The following is a 15,009-nucleotide window of genomic DNA, read 5'->3' on the forward strand; positions in this document are numbered from 1 at the left end:
CAATGCAATAATCCAGACGAGGGAGGCCGTTTTCTTTTCATGTTTCCTAGTTTTGTTCGAAGTTCGATAGCTTGTTTTCTGTAAAATACTACAAATTAATAAACTGCACTAATTATCTGACTTATCGTCTGAAGTTTGGGGCATCATCATCGCGGTAATTTCAGACGGTGTACGAAAATAATCTTCAAGCAGCAGAACTTGCTTATCGTTGATTTTGTATCTCGAATCTTGCCAGGGTAATACGCCTCCTGGAGGTACCGGAACGACGTCTCCCTGCTGAAAGTTCAACTGCTTAGTAGCCATAGGCAGCTGACCCTCGAATACGGCAAGATACCTGCAAAAGCAGAATGCAAATAAATTGGAACGCTTGAGTTACAAAAATGCGATATAATACGTACTGTTTTCCATTCCGGTATATTCTCAACGGGTAGCGATTCACCATAATCCGAATGACAACATTCACGAGAAGGAAAAATCCCAAAAAGTACAGCAAATCCGTCTCGTTGGCTGTTAGCGTTGCGAACTCGATTTCGAACGGAACCACAATGTTGTGGAAATCCTTGAGGAAGGTAAACGCACTGATACCGCTGATGGCCAGGAAACTAAACGATGTTACAATATTGCATGCTGAAACGAGGAAATTCGTAATACAAAGTGGAATAATTCAAAAATTTAATGTGTGAGCTTTCTTCTCCGCATATCTTCCGACACTCTGCACAACGGTCTAGCGTAAGGGAGGCATTTGGTCAAATTGCTAAAAGTGAAATAAGTATTACATAAGTGCATTTCTTCAGAAAACGTGTTTTGTAGTAGTTTTTCCACGGATTAAATTAGTTTTTTTGTAAATCGACCACAAGCAAACTAAACTCGCAGTTTCAAAATATTTTTTTTGAATTCGATCAAAATTGACCAGGGACTGTTGTGCAAATGTAGCTTAATGCATTTGACATTTCTCTGTTATTTTGTAAACAAACAGACCTAGTGTACATCAGTTTTCGTGTGAGAAGCAATTTTACACGATGAATATTCTCCCTAAAAAGAGGTACAAAGCCTTAAACTTCATATTATTAACTGATTTTGTGCAATTTGTATCCAACATATTCACAACATACTGTATTTTTGTTCTATTTTAGATGGCACGTGCGGACCAAGGATAACATAGCTCGTGTCCGGCGAGATGAGGCCAAAGCTGCAGAAGAAGAAAAGGAACGTTTGCGTCGAGTTGCATTAGCTGACCAGGAAGCGCGTATAAATTTGCTTCGAAAAAAGGCTCGCAGCGGTCAAGAGACGACAACAGCAACCGAAACCGAAATCGAAACCGATGTCCGAGTTGAACGGCAAGAACACGTCAACTTTTTCACTGAACTCGAGGAAGGGAAACACGACGGTGTGAAACGTTCCAATGTGGAGCATGAGAAAGAAAAGAAGGAAGAGCAGGAAAAGTACGAAAAACAAATCGGCTACCTTACCTACCTTGGCCAGGATACGAACGAAGCGCTAGGCAAACGGGACTGGTACGATACAGCACCGGCACGTAGCGAAAGTCTCGATAAGCACGGTAAACCGATAGAAGTTGGTTTGAAGACGAAAAACTATCATGATCCTTTGAACGTAATTCGGAGGTATCTTCCGAGTACAACTACATCGCTACCGTCAGCAGCGACTTCCTCCAAGCATGTGGAAGTTGATCAAACAGATACTGCTGAGACAGATTGCATCACAAATCAATCAAAAACCAAGTATGAATCTTTGATTGGACAAACAAGCAGCAGCAGAGAATCACGGAAACGAAAAGCAAGTGTGAGTTCTTCGGAGACAAGTCATTCAAAGCGAAGCAAAAAGAAACATAAGAAGCATTCCGATAAAAAGAGAAAGAAAGAGAAGCGCAAGAAAAAGAAGCATAAAAAATCCAGCTCCGAAGATGAGGACAGTATGGACTGTAGAGAATAGAATAAAATATGGTAGAGAAATTAAGAAATCTGGAGAGTAAGAAAGAGAAAAAATTGAAAATTCATCATGGGCGAGAGGATTAGCTGTCAACACGTGAGAGAAGCTGCACAAGAGAGGATCTGGAAATCCTGAGTGAGAAAACGAAAAAGATCCTTCAGGAGAGAGGATCGAGCGACGATGAGTAAGTTTAGCGAAAGGACAGTCAGTTTTTGGACGGACGTGTAAGTGGACGGATCGTGTCAAAAATAATAAAAAAAAGAAAGATTCTAAAATTTGAATTTGTCTTGCTGAAAATGGTCAGGACAGTGAAAGAAATGGGTGGAAGTCACGACAATGGCGCAAACCATGCTCCCAAATTGTAAGTATAAAGTGCCTTGATGATTGTTCGGTCTGAAAAAGGTGCTAATTTGCAAGTGAATTAATTGGAAGATCGCATACGCGAGCGCGGATGCACGCATACCAGAAATGTTTGAATGACGAAGGAAAGTGAAATCTATTTCGTAGTGATTTTAAATGCTAGAATTATTTACACAGTGGGTTTCATTTCACGTGATTTGTGACCGCAAAGTGGCTCAGATTGTCACCAGATATCCGGCGCACTTACACAGTTTCTTTATAGGCCAATCGCATGCTTTACTCAGCGAACTAGTATGGCCGCCGAGTGCGATTTTAAGAACAATGAAGTGCTTTGTCTGCCAATCTTGGAGCCAACGCGTTCGTTCGTGAACCAATAAGGCGCGATTCTTTTAAGAATTATTCTGAAGCATTTATTAAGTATTTTGTGTGGCTCGGGAGCCTAAAAAAAAAAAATAATAATAATAATAATATTAAAGAAAAGAAAAGCACAGTGAAATATAACTGCATTAACCATATAGTTTAAAAGTATGGGTCGGTTATCCAGAAAACCGGCGCACTTACACAGTTTCTTTATAGGACGAATCGCATGCTTTACTCAGGCGAACTAGTATGGCCGCCGAGTGCGATTTTAAGAACAATGAAATGCTTTGTCTGCCAATCTTGGATCCAACGCGTTCGTTCGTGAACCAATAAGGCGCGATTCTTTTAAGAATTATTCTGAAGCATTTATTAAGTATTTTGTGTGGCTCGGGAGCCTTAAAAAAAAATTGAAAAACCTAGTAAAAAGCGTGAATATCTATCTGAAGACACAAATTAAACGAAAATAATAGAAAAAAAACGACATGCAAAAATATATGTAGAGAAGAATATTGAATGGTGAAGTGAATAAATTAGAAAAACTGTACAGTTTATGAACGCCTCTGGGAGGACTACATTTCGTACTAAATGTAATACATGGACGCCTCTGGGAGGGCTACATGGGAAATCCACTATATTGACGCCTCTGGGAGGGCTAAATATTAGTAAATCTAATACATGGACGCCTCTGGGAGGGCTACATGTAAGAAAAATACGTATATATGCACGCCTCTAGGAGGGCTACATAAAAGAAAAGAAACGCCTCTGGGAGGGCTAAATATTAGTAAATCTAATACATGGACGCCTCTGGGAGGGCTACATGTAAGAAAAATACGTATATATGCACGCCTCTGGGAGGGCTACATAAAAGAAAAGAAACGCCTCTGGGAGGGCTAAATATTAGTAAATCTAATACATGGACGCCTCTGGGAGGGCTACATGTAAGAAAAATACAGATATATGCACGCCTCTGGGAGGGCTACATAAAAGAAAAGAAACGCCTCTGGGAGGGCTAAATATTTGTAAATCTAATACATGGACGCCTCTGGGAGGGCTACATGTAAGAAAAATACGTATATATGCACGCCTCTGGGAGGGCTACATAAAAGAAAAAAGAAACGCCTCTGGGAGGGCTAAATATTAGTAAATCTAATACATGGACGCCTCTGGGAGGGCTACATGTAAGAAAAATACGTATATATGCACGCCTCTGGGAGGGCTACATAAAAGAAAAGAAACGCCTCTGGGAGGGCTAAATATTAGTAAATCTAATACATGGACGCCTCTGGGAGGGCTACATGTAAGAAAAATACAGATATATGCACGCCTCTGGGAGGGCTACATAAAAGAAAAAAAAACGCCTCTGGGAGGGCTAAATATTAGTAAATCTAATACATGGACGCCTCTGGGAGGGCTACATGTAAGGAAAATACAGATATATGCACGCCTCTGGGAGGGCTTCATAAAAGAAAAAGAAACGCCTCTGGGAAGGCTAAATATTAGTAAATCTAATACATGGACGCCTCTGGGAGGGCTACATGTAAGAAAAAGTACAGATATAGACACTCCTCTGGGATGACTATACGCTTGATCGATTAAAGTCTTGAACAAATGATTTATTATTCCGTATGTTAATTAATGTTTTTTTTTCAGGAAGCCTAAGAAAGTGCTCAAATTATGGAAGGCTCTTGAGGCAGAAAGGAAACGTAATGCCTTGCTGGCCGCTAGGCTGAAGAAAATGAGGAGTAATGGGAAGCAAAGTCGTACGATCAAGCCGTTTGAAGAAATTTTTGATCCAGCACCGATGCATTCGACAGCAATCGATATACAGGGTCGAGATAATTCTATCCTAGCTACATCCATGAATTCGTTATCAGCGGTTTCAATTAACATCCCAGTCTGTAAACCAAATGATAAAATGGAGGAAATCGATCGAAAATCTTTCGAAGATTGGAAGGAATTGTTAGAGGCATCCATGGACCTTGCCGGGATTACAGACGAATTCACCAAAAACAATGTCTTTAAAGTGAAGGCAGGACCAAAACTCTTAGAAGTTCTCGAAGAAACACCAAAACAATCATCTCCAGATGTATCAATCGCTCCGTACTCAAACGCAATGCAACGTTTGAAAGGTTTCTTTGGGTCCCGAGAATACCGTCTAATACAACGGCAAAAATTCAGATCACTTACTCAAGATGCGGAGGAATCAGACTTAAAATATCTGAAGAGAGTAATAGCAACAGCTAAACTGTGCGATTTCGACGAGAATAAACTCACAGAAAGTGTGACAGAAGTTATACAATTACACGCACTCAACATCAAAGTCCGCGAGGCTGGCCGCAAAATTCTGCGCAAAGGAGGTACTCTTGCGGCGTTGGTGGCAAAGATTCGGGGGTACGAGGTGGATAAAACCAATGAAGAAATTTTCAAAAAGACGCATCAACCAGCAACGGAAGTTACAGTAGCTGCGGTTACACGCGAAAGAATCGGGCCTGGTTTTTCTGCAGGAATGCGAGGACGAAGTTTCGGTTACCAAGGTCGTTCAAACTGGAGAAACTTTGGAGGTCCAGGCAGCAATTATGGGCAAAGCGGCATGAGAGTCGAAAATAGCTCTAATCCTTGTTGGAGGTGTACCAGCCGATTTCATGCACCGTCAAAGTGTTATGCAGTAAGTAAGGTCTGCCGAAACTGCAAGAAAACGGGACATATCGAACGAGCTTGCCAACAAATGCCGACTCCCGGTACACAAAAACGACGGATCGGCCGAGACGATGACAATGTCAAAGCGGCAACGTCAAAGAAAATCGCAACGGTTACAAAGGAAGAGGATGAAAAGGACGAAATGAACGTCGTAAGTGATTGTTCAACTTGATCTGGCCATTACATTGTATTTCATGGTATTTTGAATTCGCCAATATTCTGAAATATACAAGGAAACTAAATAATTAATTCTAAGTTGTAAATGGAAGTAGAAGCTATGTCACTATTGATTACTCGGAATACTTCGAATTCGTGATTGGTAATTAATATCTTTGATGATTAATTTTAGGTTGACGAACAGACTCCTTTGGCCGTTAATAGGTTACACGATTTGGAAGTCAAGGAAGGATGTATCCTCGGCCGTATTGCAGGCACTACATCCGTGATATTTTTGATAGATTCCGGCGCGGAAGTGAATACGGTGGATCAGGATACTTTCGATAAATTGCGGAACGACGAAACTTCAAGGAAGCAACTCTACTGTATTTCAAGTGGTACAGATAAACCGCTTCGTGCATACGCCAGTCCGGGCGAGATCAAAGTGACAGGAACCTTTGTGGCAGAGTTATTCATTTCCGATTACAGACCGCTTTTTTATGAAAAATTTTACGTTATAAAAGGTGCTAAACCACTCCTTGGAAGAGATACAGCTCTCCGATACAGCGTTTTACAGTTAGGGCTTGCCGTGAACGTCAATTGCGATGTCGACAATGTAAATTATCCTATTAGATTTCCTGGCGAAATTCTCGCTGTGACAGCGACAGACGAATTTCCTAAATTTAATGTCCCTCCAGTAATCTTATCATATGACACTACTAAACCACCATCTCGTAGGATCTTTACGAATATTCCTCTGCCGTTCCGAGAGGAAACTCAACGGCGACTTCAAGACCTTCTAGCTACAGGCATCATAGAGATTGTCACGGATTCAATGGATAGGTCTTTTTGCTCTTCCTTGCTAGTCGTCCCAAAAGGCAAAGACGATATCCGGCTGGTAGTAGATTTGAGAGGCCCTAACAAGTGCATCATACGTACTCCATTTAGGATGCCAATTTTAGAGGAAATTCTCGCTGATCTTCATGGTGCCAAATGGTTTTCCACTATCGACCTAACCAGCGCATTTTTCCACGTGGAAATTGCGGAACAATCGCGGCACTTGACTAATTTTTTTGCAGGGAATGCTACATATCGTTTTAAAAGACTCCCATTCGGACTGTGCAATGCTCCAGACATATTCCAGGAAATATTACAAACAAAGATATTGTCAGGATGCCAAGGTCAGATATGTTATTTAGACGATATATTGGTGCACGGTACTACGAAAGAAGCACATGATAAAAATTTGAAAGCGGTTCTTTACCAGCTAAAAACGCATAACGTGCGTATTAATACAAACAAATGCATTTTTGGCAAGAAAAAAGTTAAGTTCGTAGGCTTCCTTATGTCAGACAAGGGTCTTTGTGTTGAGGAGGATAAATTGAAAGCAATTCATAACTTTCGTCGTCCGGAGTCCGTACAAGAAGTGAAAAGTTTTTTAGGTTTCATTAATTTTTCAGAAAGATTTATTTACATGCGGGCTGACAAAACAAAACACTTACGCGAGCTAGCTAAATCTGAATCCTTTTACTGGTCAGATTTGGAGGAAAAGGAGTTTAACTTTCTTAAATACGAGGCTTTACGACCAATTGCTAGATTAGGCTATTTCAACTACAAGGACGAGACCGAGCTTTATGTAGACGCATCTCCTGTGGGCCTAGGAGCCGTTTTGGTTCAGTTTAGTACGGACGGAAAGCCACGTATAATTGCTTGCGCTTCAAAAGCGCTATCCCGAACGGAGCAAAAATACCCTCAAACCCAGAGGGAGGCACTGGCGATCGTATGGGGAGTAGAACGATTTGCTTTTTATTTGACAAGTAAGTTGTTCGTCATCCGTACGGATTCCGAAGCTAACGAATTTATTTATGGTGAGGGTTATCGACAAAGCAAGCGGGCAATTACAAGAGCTGAAGCTTGGGCATTAAGATTGCAGTCCTATGACTTCTCTGTGAAGCGCATTCCGGGTCATTTGAACGTAGCAGACGCTCTTTCGCGGTTGTTGGCCCAGACTCAGGAAGACGATCCTTTCGATGAGGATAATGATAAGCACCTTCTTTATAATCTGGATGAGGGACTCTTGAGCGTTTCATGGAGAGATATCGAACAAGCATCAGAAAATGACGAGGAACTTACCACCGTAAGAATTGCCATTAAGTCCGGATTTTGGCCAGAAAATCTTAGAAGATATGAGGCAGAGTCTAAATCGATTCGATTGTTAGGTTCAATGGTATTCAAGGAGGATAAAATTATCCCACCTGCCGAATTACGAATGAAAATCTTGGAGAAGGCTCATGAAGGTCATATTGGGATTTCTGCTATGAAACGCATTATGAGGGAGTATTTTTGGTGGCCTAACATGAGCAAGGAAGTGGAGAACTTCGTTAAAAAATGTACAACCTGTTTAGTAATTTCTAAAAAAAACCCACCGGTGCCTCTGATCAATCGTAAACTTCCTGAAGGACCATGGCAGGTACTCCAGATAGATTTTTTATCGTTACCAGGTTGTGGAACAGGAGAGTTTTTGATAGTAGTAGATACATACTCACGGTATTTAGTTGTGACCGAGATGAATTGTCTAGACGCAAAGAGTACTACCTTGGCGCTAAATAGAATATTCTATACATGGGGATTACCACTAACAATACAGAGTGATAACGGTCCACCATTCCAAAGTGCTGAATTTATCACGTACTGGGAGGAAAAAGGAGTAAAAATTAACAAATCGATCCCACTGAATCCACAGTCCAATGGAGCCGTCGAAAGACAAAACCAGGGCATTATAAAAGCGCTAGCCGGTGCCAAGCAAGAAAAAAGAAATTGGAGGGAGTCTCTAAAAGCTTACGTACATATGCATAACACAATGAAGCCACACTCCAGACTTAACATAACTCCTTTTGAGCTTTTAGTGGGATGGCGTTATCGTGGATTCTTTCCTAGTCTGTGGGAAACTAAGTTGGCAAACGAGATGGACAGGTCAGACGTGCGCGAGCAGGATACATTTAGTAAATTAGTAAGCAAAACATACGCAGACTCGCGTCGAGGAGCAAAAGAATCCGATATAGCCGTAGGAGATAAGGTTTTCCTTTCATTTCCAAAAAAACATAAAACAGATGGAACCTTTTCCACGGATCAGTACACTATATTAAGTCGACAAGGAGCGAAAGTAGTTGTTCGGAACGAGCGAGGAGTACAATATACACGTAATGTGGTTGATTGTAAGAAAGCGTTAGAACGAGAGCAAGTTCCTTCGGATACAAGTACAAAGCTGACAGAAACTTCTGGGTCCGAAGCACCAAAGGATTCCGAACAAGAATCAGAAGAACATTCCGAAGATAGGCGGGACGGTATTACGGAAAACAGACCAAAAAGGGTGGTCAGGAAACCGGAAAAGCTAAAGGATATGTTCCTATATCAAATTTTTCAATAGAGTAGGGGTAGGGGTGAATGTAGAGAATAGAATAAAATATGGTAGAGAAATTAAGAAATCTGGAGAGTAAGAAAGAGAAAAAATTGAAAATTCATCATGGGCGAGAGGATTAGCTGTCAACACGTGAGAGAAGCTGCACAAGAGAGGATCTGGAAATCCTGAGTGAGAAAACGAAAAAGATCCTTCAGGAGAGAGGATCGAGCGACGATGAGTAAGTTTAGCGAAAGGACAGTCAGTTTTTGGACGGACGTGTAAGTGGACGGATCGTGTCAAAAATAATAAAAAAAAGAAAGATTCTAAAATTTGAATTTGTCTTGCTGAAAATGGTCAGGACAGTGAAAGAAATGGGTGGAAGTCACGACATGGACGACGAAGTGTTAAAGGCTAAGAAGGCCCAACTGGAGCAAATGCGAAAGCAACGAATCGCACGAGAACGGGAAGAGAAGGAAAGGACGGAAAAGATGCTGGCGAAATTACGCGGCGATCCGGAACCAGCACCAAAGCGCAAAGAAACGCCCCAACCCGCAGTACCTCGTCAGAAATACAATTCACAATTCAATCCAGAACTTGCTAAACAAAATTACGAATAAATCTGGACACCAAACAAAACCGTATTACTACTCGAATTACGATTTATTCGTTGTTTCCAGCCCATTTACAGATACTTTCCAAACCACTTGTGATCCACGGGAGACAACCATCGATGACAGCCCCCGAGATTGTTCTGGATGATGTACTTAAAATCCCACGGGTTCAGATTTTCTCGCACCAATCGTTCTTCTTCTGCTTTCATGTCTTGCAACATTTCGTGTGAAACTACCATCGCCTTGAACGGCAGCTTAGGGCAAACGATATCAAGAATTTGCTTTGCTTCTACGAACTCCATCTTTCCCGCCAATTCCACTATCACTCGACCACTCTTCACTGGTGTAACGTAGTGATCGATGGCACCTTTACCACCGCCCATACGCTGTCCCTGGCCTTGCTTGGTTACCGGTTGCCACGGTGCCTCGACACGCCAGATCGCAAACATGCGGCTCGTATCCATCTTGCGACCGATCGTAAGTCGCAACATTTCAAAGTGGCCCCACCGTAACCGACCACCGCCGGTAGCAACTATGCCATACTGCTTGTGTACGAGTGAATTGTGTACCAACTCAGGACCGCGCATCCATTTCAGCTTCTTCTGCATCTTGGGCGCACGAAGATTGCTGGGCAGCTGAGGAACTTTTTCCATAAAGCGAAGCTTAGGCTTCTCGGGGATCGTAATATCTGTGGCAAAAGAATGTGCGAAAGTCAAAAACGTTTCCCGGGTGCAGCGGGGACATAGCTACTCACTGTCATATTTTATCGGTGGGGCAAAAAACTTCATGCCGGCAATTTGTTGGCCAAACTGACCGTGCAACAACAAGCCTGCCAAAAAAGTAAAGTTTTGTGATGAAGCGTGACGGAATTGAACAAGTTCAGTGTCTTCACATACCCGACAGCAATGGTCGCAGCTTTTCACAACTGGCCAACATTTTTGGTATTATTTTTAGGGGCAACTATAATTATTATACACCTAAAAGCTATACAAAATTGCGTAAACACCCGCGGGATTTTGCCGTGTTTTGATCAAGAATTGCTGTCAATCGTAGTTTCAATCCCCACCACCAGGTTTCCACACGTGCACAGCCGATCTGTCAATTTATACAGTGGTGCCAAACATGTACAAAACAGATTTGTTTACATCGGACCGCACTTGATTTTCTATTCAGATTTCTAAATTGTATCGAAATTTACAATAATAAGAACTCTTTATGATATGAAATATTCTAGTTTTCACCACGATACAACACACGATCTCACGGCACGAACATGTTATGAATATTTTGTTTAAATAATTACGCTCTTTTCGGTGGAAGGTGGTCAATCGAATGCCTTGAAGTTTACCTACCGGAAAGATAATGTTGCATAGGAGCACGATATATAATATTGAATCCAGCGGGTATGTTATCTTTCTTCAGGAAGAATTCTTCTCGCTTTATCACAGCTTTCCGGCATACTACCGAAGAAGTGGACAGCATTCGTCGTCTGTAAAGAAAGCGGGAAAGTTTCAATGAAAACCACTTTTATGTGCTTGTGTACCATAACTTACATAATTGGTGATGATATTAGCGCAGGTTGTTTGCTTGCCGAAAGAATAGGATGCACTTTGTTTCGTAAATGGTGTATTAAATGCTGCACAATCATTTTGTTGCTGTTCCGGTGAATCGCAATGGTACACCAAATTATTTTTATTTACGCATACCGATTGTCATCGGTGACATTTTTGCGCAATCAAATGTTTGCTGTCAAAAATATGTAAACAATTCAAATATTGCGTACGCGTAGCATCATCACTTGCGAGGCTGGAAAGTAAAACATTACCAACACAATGAGATTCTGTACAATTACGTGGTTCTTGTTGTCCTTGCTGACTGTGGTAAGAACATTCATACGAAAGAATCGAATATCGAATGTGCACGTCCAATCTGTTATCCCTTTTCGTTTTAGATCACCGCAGAGTTCTCAGCCGAAGATTGCCGGGAATTGGGCCTTATCAAATCGCAATTGTTTTGTTCATCATGCAGCAGCTTGAGCGATTATGGACTGATTGAACTGAAGTAGGTGAACGTGTCCCTTTCGCATGAGAGTAGCATGGTTTTAAAAACATTTCTTATTGCAGGGAACATTGCCTAGAATGCTGCCAAAAGGACACGGCCAGTGATACGAAGCTAAAGGTATACCCGTCTGCGGTGCTAGAGGTGTGTACGTGCAAGTTTGGAGCGTACCCCCAGATACAGGCATTTATTAAAAGCGATCGACCGGCAAAGTTTCCTAACCTAACCATTAAGTACGTGCGTGGGTTGGATCCGATCGTGAAGCTGATGGATGAACAAGGCAATGTCAAGGAGACGCTCTCCATCACGAAATGGAACACTGACACAGTGCAGGAGTTTTTCGAGACGCGATTGGCAAAGGTTGAAGACGACGATTATCTAAAAACGAATCGTGTTTGATAATAAGCGCGTCCGATATAAATAAAAAATTGTTAAGCTAAGGAGATACTGTTCCATACAATTTGTTAAACACATGATCCGTATGCTTTTTCATAACATTTTGTTCCTAATGGCCCACTGAGTCATTTGTAGTTGAATCCTTTTCGACCCAAACTGTGCATGTAATTGAATCTGGAGTCAAACGACGGAAGAATTCAATACCTTTTTGCTTAATTACAATAGGGCTATTTTACAATTTATTTAAGAAAATTAAAACCTCGAGCATTGCATCTTCAAATCTGAGAACAGCAGTGAGAATGTCGAACCAGGCGCATAACAATTACCATTAAATTTTGTCAATATTGACGACACATTTGACCATTCACAAACATTTGAAAGCACTCAGAGATATTCTTTATGTCATGGTTTTATTCAACATTTGCCTTTTGCATTAATGCACTCATGCCAATGCCAATTATTTCATGGTTCTACATAGGAACAAGCCAATCATATTTATTTCCACTTTTGTATAATGTAAAGGAATCAATACATCAGCGAACAAACATAATTGTTGTTCAAGGCCCAAAAACATCTACGTTTCTAGTGTTAAAAGATTGACACTATTCAAGGTTGATAAGGGACCTTTATAAAATATAAGTGATAGTAAACAATCCTCCACAAAAGGGCTGCTGATATGCTCACTGGAGATGCATACAACGAATAGGTCATGTATGAAACTTTAAATCCATCCAATGAAGGCCATGGTTCCACTAACTTGTAGTAGAAAAACACATTTCATACATTCCGGTCGAAACCGATCGTTACCGGTATTATGCTTAACGGATATATAACCAAGATAACGGAACATTTGTACCCTTTCTTAGAGCAAGGAGAAAAGCATTTATAAGTACAAAACCTTATTACCACATAAATCAATAGTTGAACAGAACTTCTTGTTTGAAATTTTAAGTGTTTAAACATTTCAACTGAATCAATATTGCAAATTAAAGTTTGCTGTTACCCGCCGATTGAATTGTGTGACATACGCTGAAAGCACATCAACTTGCTGTGCACGCGGGTGGCGTTTTCTCCAAGTTTAAAAATGTGTTGTTTATGTGTTCCTAAACAATTATCGTGTCTCTCTTAATTCGTCTCTAATCTCAAATCGAGCTGGGTGTTTTTGTGAGTGTGTGCGCGCCGTTCGCGCATGATTAAGTGTTATACGGACAGATGATCGTGTCTCAAGGAAGAACCAGTTTTAATACTAGAAATTACTGTTTTGTGCCATTTGCATCGATTCGCGTGTATAAATATCCTAACGCGCCTGTGATAAGTACAACACTCGCGCTTAATCCATCAAACGAGAAACAATGAAGACTTCCGTAAGTTCGCCACATGGATAGCCAAAGTTTTCGGGTTGAAGGTTCGAATATCGAATGAAGCATTAATTTCTTTTACCTTCAGATGATTCTGCTACTCTGTGCCGCAATCGTATTGGTTGCAGCCGAAGACAGGAAGGGTCCTTCTAATACGCACCAGGACGCCAAGCAGCATGAGAGTCACGGTCAGCAGCAGCAGCAGCAGCAGCAACAGCATCAGCTGAAGCAACAGAAGCCTCACGAACAGTACCACCAGGGTCCAGCTTCCCAGCAACACCCACTGAAGCAGAATCAGCAACCACAGCCGTCCGCCTACAAACATAAGCGAGAGACGCCAAAGGATAATGCTGACGGACAATCGACCACCGGTGCACCGAAGGTAACCGTAGATCCGAAACAACCGTCGGTTCTGCCGGCCGTCATCGGTCAGGCACCGAAAACCAAGCGTGATACCGTAGCTGCTCAGCCTGCTGCCCGTCCCTCCACAAACGCTCCACCAAAGGCTGCTACTTACAGCCAGCAGAGAAAATCTCAATCACCCCCACGTCCTACCGCCGCCAAGCTGAACCGTGACCAACCCTCTAACACTGCACAGTCGGCTACAAATGCTAAGGCTCCGGCTGCCGCGAACCAACAAGGTTCCTCCTCGACCACAGCTAACCCGTCGAAGAAGTTGTAAATTCGCTGAAAGGAATACGAAATGTTGGCCGATAATTTAATTATCGTTTTTTTATTAAAATGGTGTGTTTTCTTTTTCGCCAAAAAATAAACACTTAGCAGTTGCAATTTCATAAAACAGTTGTAGAGTTGATCGTCTCTTCTTCGGTCGATCGAGTGATCGAGTGTATGATGGATGACGTTGAAAGAAACGTTCCCTAGTCTCCAGGCGTTGAAGTCTCCGTACGTCGCGGCAAAATCAAACCGCGAAAGACCTGTTTCATAATTTCGGACACCAGAAGGCATACACCTGTCTGTTGACGACATAATAAATATTGCATTTGTCTCAGTATTTTCGTGTTCTGATTAGGAGATTATTCTTTCATATCCTTCGGATTTTTCGTATGCGTTGGAGGTCTCAAAAAAAAAAACGTTTATCCAGTCCATGTGAACACTGTGATCTCCCGACTTTCGCCTGATAGTTTTTGGTGAAGGAGGCTACTTTCAGACTTATATTGGCGAAGATTTCAAGTCTTTACCGAAAGAAATTATTTCCTATTTTTAGATGGACAACCCGGTGCTTTGGGCGGCCCGGTGGTGTATATGATACCCGGCAGGGCCGGGGATCAAATCCCATCCGGACCGTCTCCCCGTATCAAGTACTAACTATCCGGCTACGCGGTAAAAAGTCTTTTTTTTTTTGTTAACGGGGAGGGAACCTTCAAAAGGTAACCACCTCGAAGGGCGGCTTGCGGCTACAAACCAATCCCTCCGAGATGGGTTATGTGGAATTCATCGTGACGCTGGGCCCGTGAAGCGGACCCGGCAGCCGATGGGACCCTAACTAAACCACTCCTCGACCTGATCCGAACCCTGCCGATGCGCTTGATGTCCGGCGGTAAAAAGTCTAGTAAGCCAGAAATGGCCAGCGTGACCTTAGGGGTCGTTTAAAGCCAACAAGAGATAGAGAGAGATATATATATATATATATATATATATATATATA

The 15,009-nt window shown here is 41.9% G+C and overlaps 4 protein-coding genes across 5 annotated transcripts; 3 read left to right on the plus strand and 1 right to left on the minus strand.

Annotated features, from left to right (window-relative positions):
- Window positions 1–29: 29 nt before the first annotated feature.
- On the minus strand, window positions 30–11,226 carry LOC125771014 (39S ribosomal protein L16, mitochondrial-like). 2 transcript variants are annotated; one of them, XM_049441189.1, is made up of 4 exons: window positions 11,085–11,226; window positions 10,884–11,020; window positions 399–627; window positions 30–334 (listed from the first exon to the last, which is right to left on the minus strand). In XM_049441189.1, exons 1-4 carry the CDS (start codon window positions 11,177–11,179, stop codon window positions 109–111), a joined length of 687 nt encoding a protein of 228 aa, XP_049297146.1. In that variant the 5' UTR covers window positions 11,180–11,226; the 3' UTR covers window positions 30–108. The 2 variants fall into 2 exon arrangements, with proteins under 2 accessions (XP_049297146.1, XP_049297145.1); XM_049441188.1 differs by lacking the exons at window positions 30–334; window positions 399–627; window positions 11,085–11,226 and adding exons at window positions 9,562–10,219; window positions 10,286–10,360; window positions 10,428–10,626 and having other exon boundaries at window positions 10,884–10,993.
- LOC125771041 (leukocyte receptor cluster member 1 homolog) lies at window positions 940–9,561 on the plus strand. The gene is made up of 3 exons (XM_049441228.1): window positions 940–1,042; window positions 1,134–1,932; window positions 9,319–9,561. Exons 1-3 carry the CDS (start codon window positions 1,020–1,022, stop codon window positions 9,535–9,537), a joined length of 1,041 nt encoding a protein of 346 aa, XP_049297185.1. The 5' UTR covers window positions 940–1,019; the 3' UTR covers window positions 9,538–9,561.
- Window positions 11,227–11,294: 68 nt separating the features above from the next.
- Window positions 11,295–12,032, plus strand: LOC125771026 (selenoprotein F). The gene is made up of 3 exons (XM_049441207.1): window positions 11,295–11,411; window positions 11,483–11,592; window positions 11,655–12,032. Exons 1-3 carry the CDS (start codon window positions 11,364–11,366, stop codon window positions 11,986–11,988), a joined length of 492 nt encoding a protein of 163 aa, XP_049297164.1. The 5' UTR covers window positions 11,295–11,363; the 3' UTR covers window positions 11,989–12,032.
- Window positions 12,033–13,221: 1,189 nt separating this feature from the next.
- On the plus strand, window positions 13,222–14,142 carry LOC125771020 (activating signal cointegrator 1 complex subunit 2 homolog). Its single transcript, XM_049441197.1, has 2 exons — window positions 13,222–13,349; window positions 13,432–14,142. The coding sequence occupies exons 1-2, from the start codon at window positions 13,338–13,340 to the stop codon at window positions 14,023–14,025; spliced, it is 606 nt and encodes a 201-aa protein (XP_049297154.1). The 5' UTR covers window positions 13,222–13,337; the 3' UTR covers window positions 14,026–14,142.
- The last annotated feature ends 867 nt before the right edge of the window (window positions 14,143–15,009 follow it).

This window comes from Anopheles funestus, chromosome 3RL (genome assembly GCF_943734845.2).
Source record: "Anopheles funestus chromosome 3RL, idAnoFuneDA-416_04, whole genome shotgun sequence".
Classification (NCBI taxonomy): domain Eukaryota; kingdom Metazoa; phylum Arthropoda; class Insecta; order Diptera; family Culicidae; genus Anopheles; species Anopheles funestus.

Bases quoted from the DNA above. Each gene is read 5' to 3' on its own strand.
- LOC125771041 (XM_049441228.1), top strand. From the start codon at position 1,020: ATGAATATTCTCCCTAAAAAGAG. The intron at 1,043-1,133 runs GTACAAAGCCTT...GTTCTATTTTAG, and splicing joins AATATTCTCCCTAAAAAGAG to ATGGCACGTGCGGACCAAGG. The intron at 1,933-9,318 runs ATGGACTGTAGA...GACATGGACGAC, and splicing joins GCTCCGAAGATGAGGACAGT to GAAGTGTTAAAGGCTAAGAA.
- LOC125771026 (XM_049441207.1), top strand. From the start codon at position 11,364: ATGAGATTCTGTACAATTACGTGGTTCTTGTTGTCCTTGCTGACTGTG. The intron at 11,412-11,482 runs GTAAGAACATTC...TTTTCGTTTTAG, and splicing joins TGTTGTCCTTGCTGACTGTG to ATCACCGCAGAGTTCTCAGC. The intron at 11,593-11,654 runs GTAGGTGAACGT...TTCTTATTGCAG, and splicing joins TATGGACTGATTGAACTGAA to GGAACATTGCCTAGAATGCT.
- LOC125771014 (XM_049441188.1), bottom strand. From the start codon at position 10,467: ATGTTGGCCAGTTGTGAAAAGCTGCGACCATTGCTGTCGG. The intron at 10,361-10,427 runs GTATGTGAAGAC...CTTTTTTGGCAG, and splicing joins GCTGCGACCATTGCTGTCGG to GCTTGTTGTTGCACGGTCAG. The intron at 10,220-10,285 runs GTGAGTAGCTAT...CTTTTGCCACAG, and splicing joins CCCACCGATAAAATATGACA to ATATTACGATCCCCGAGAAG.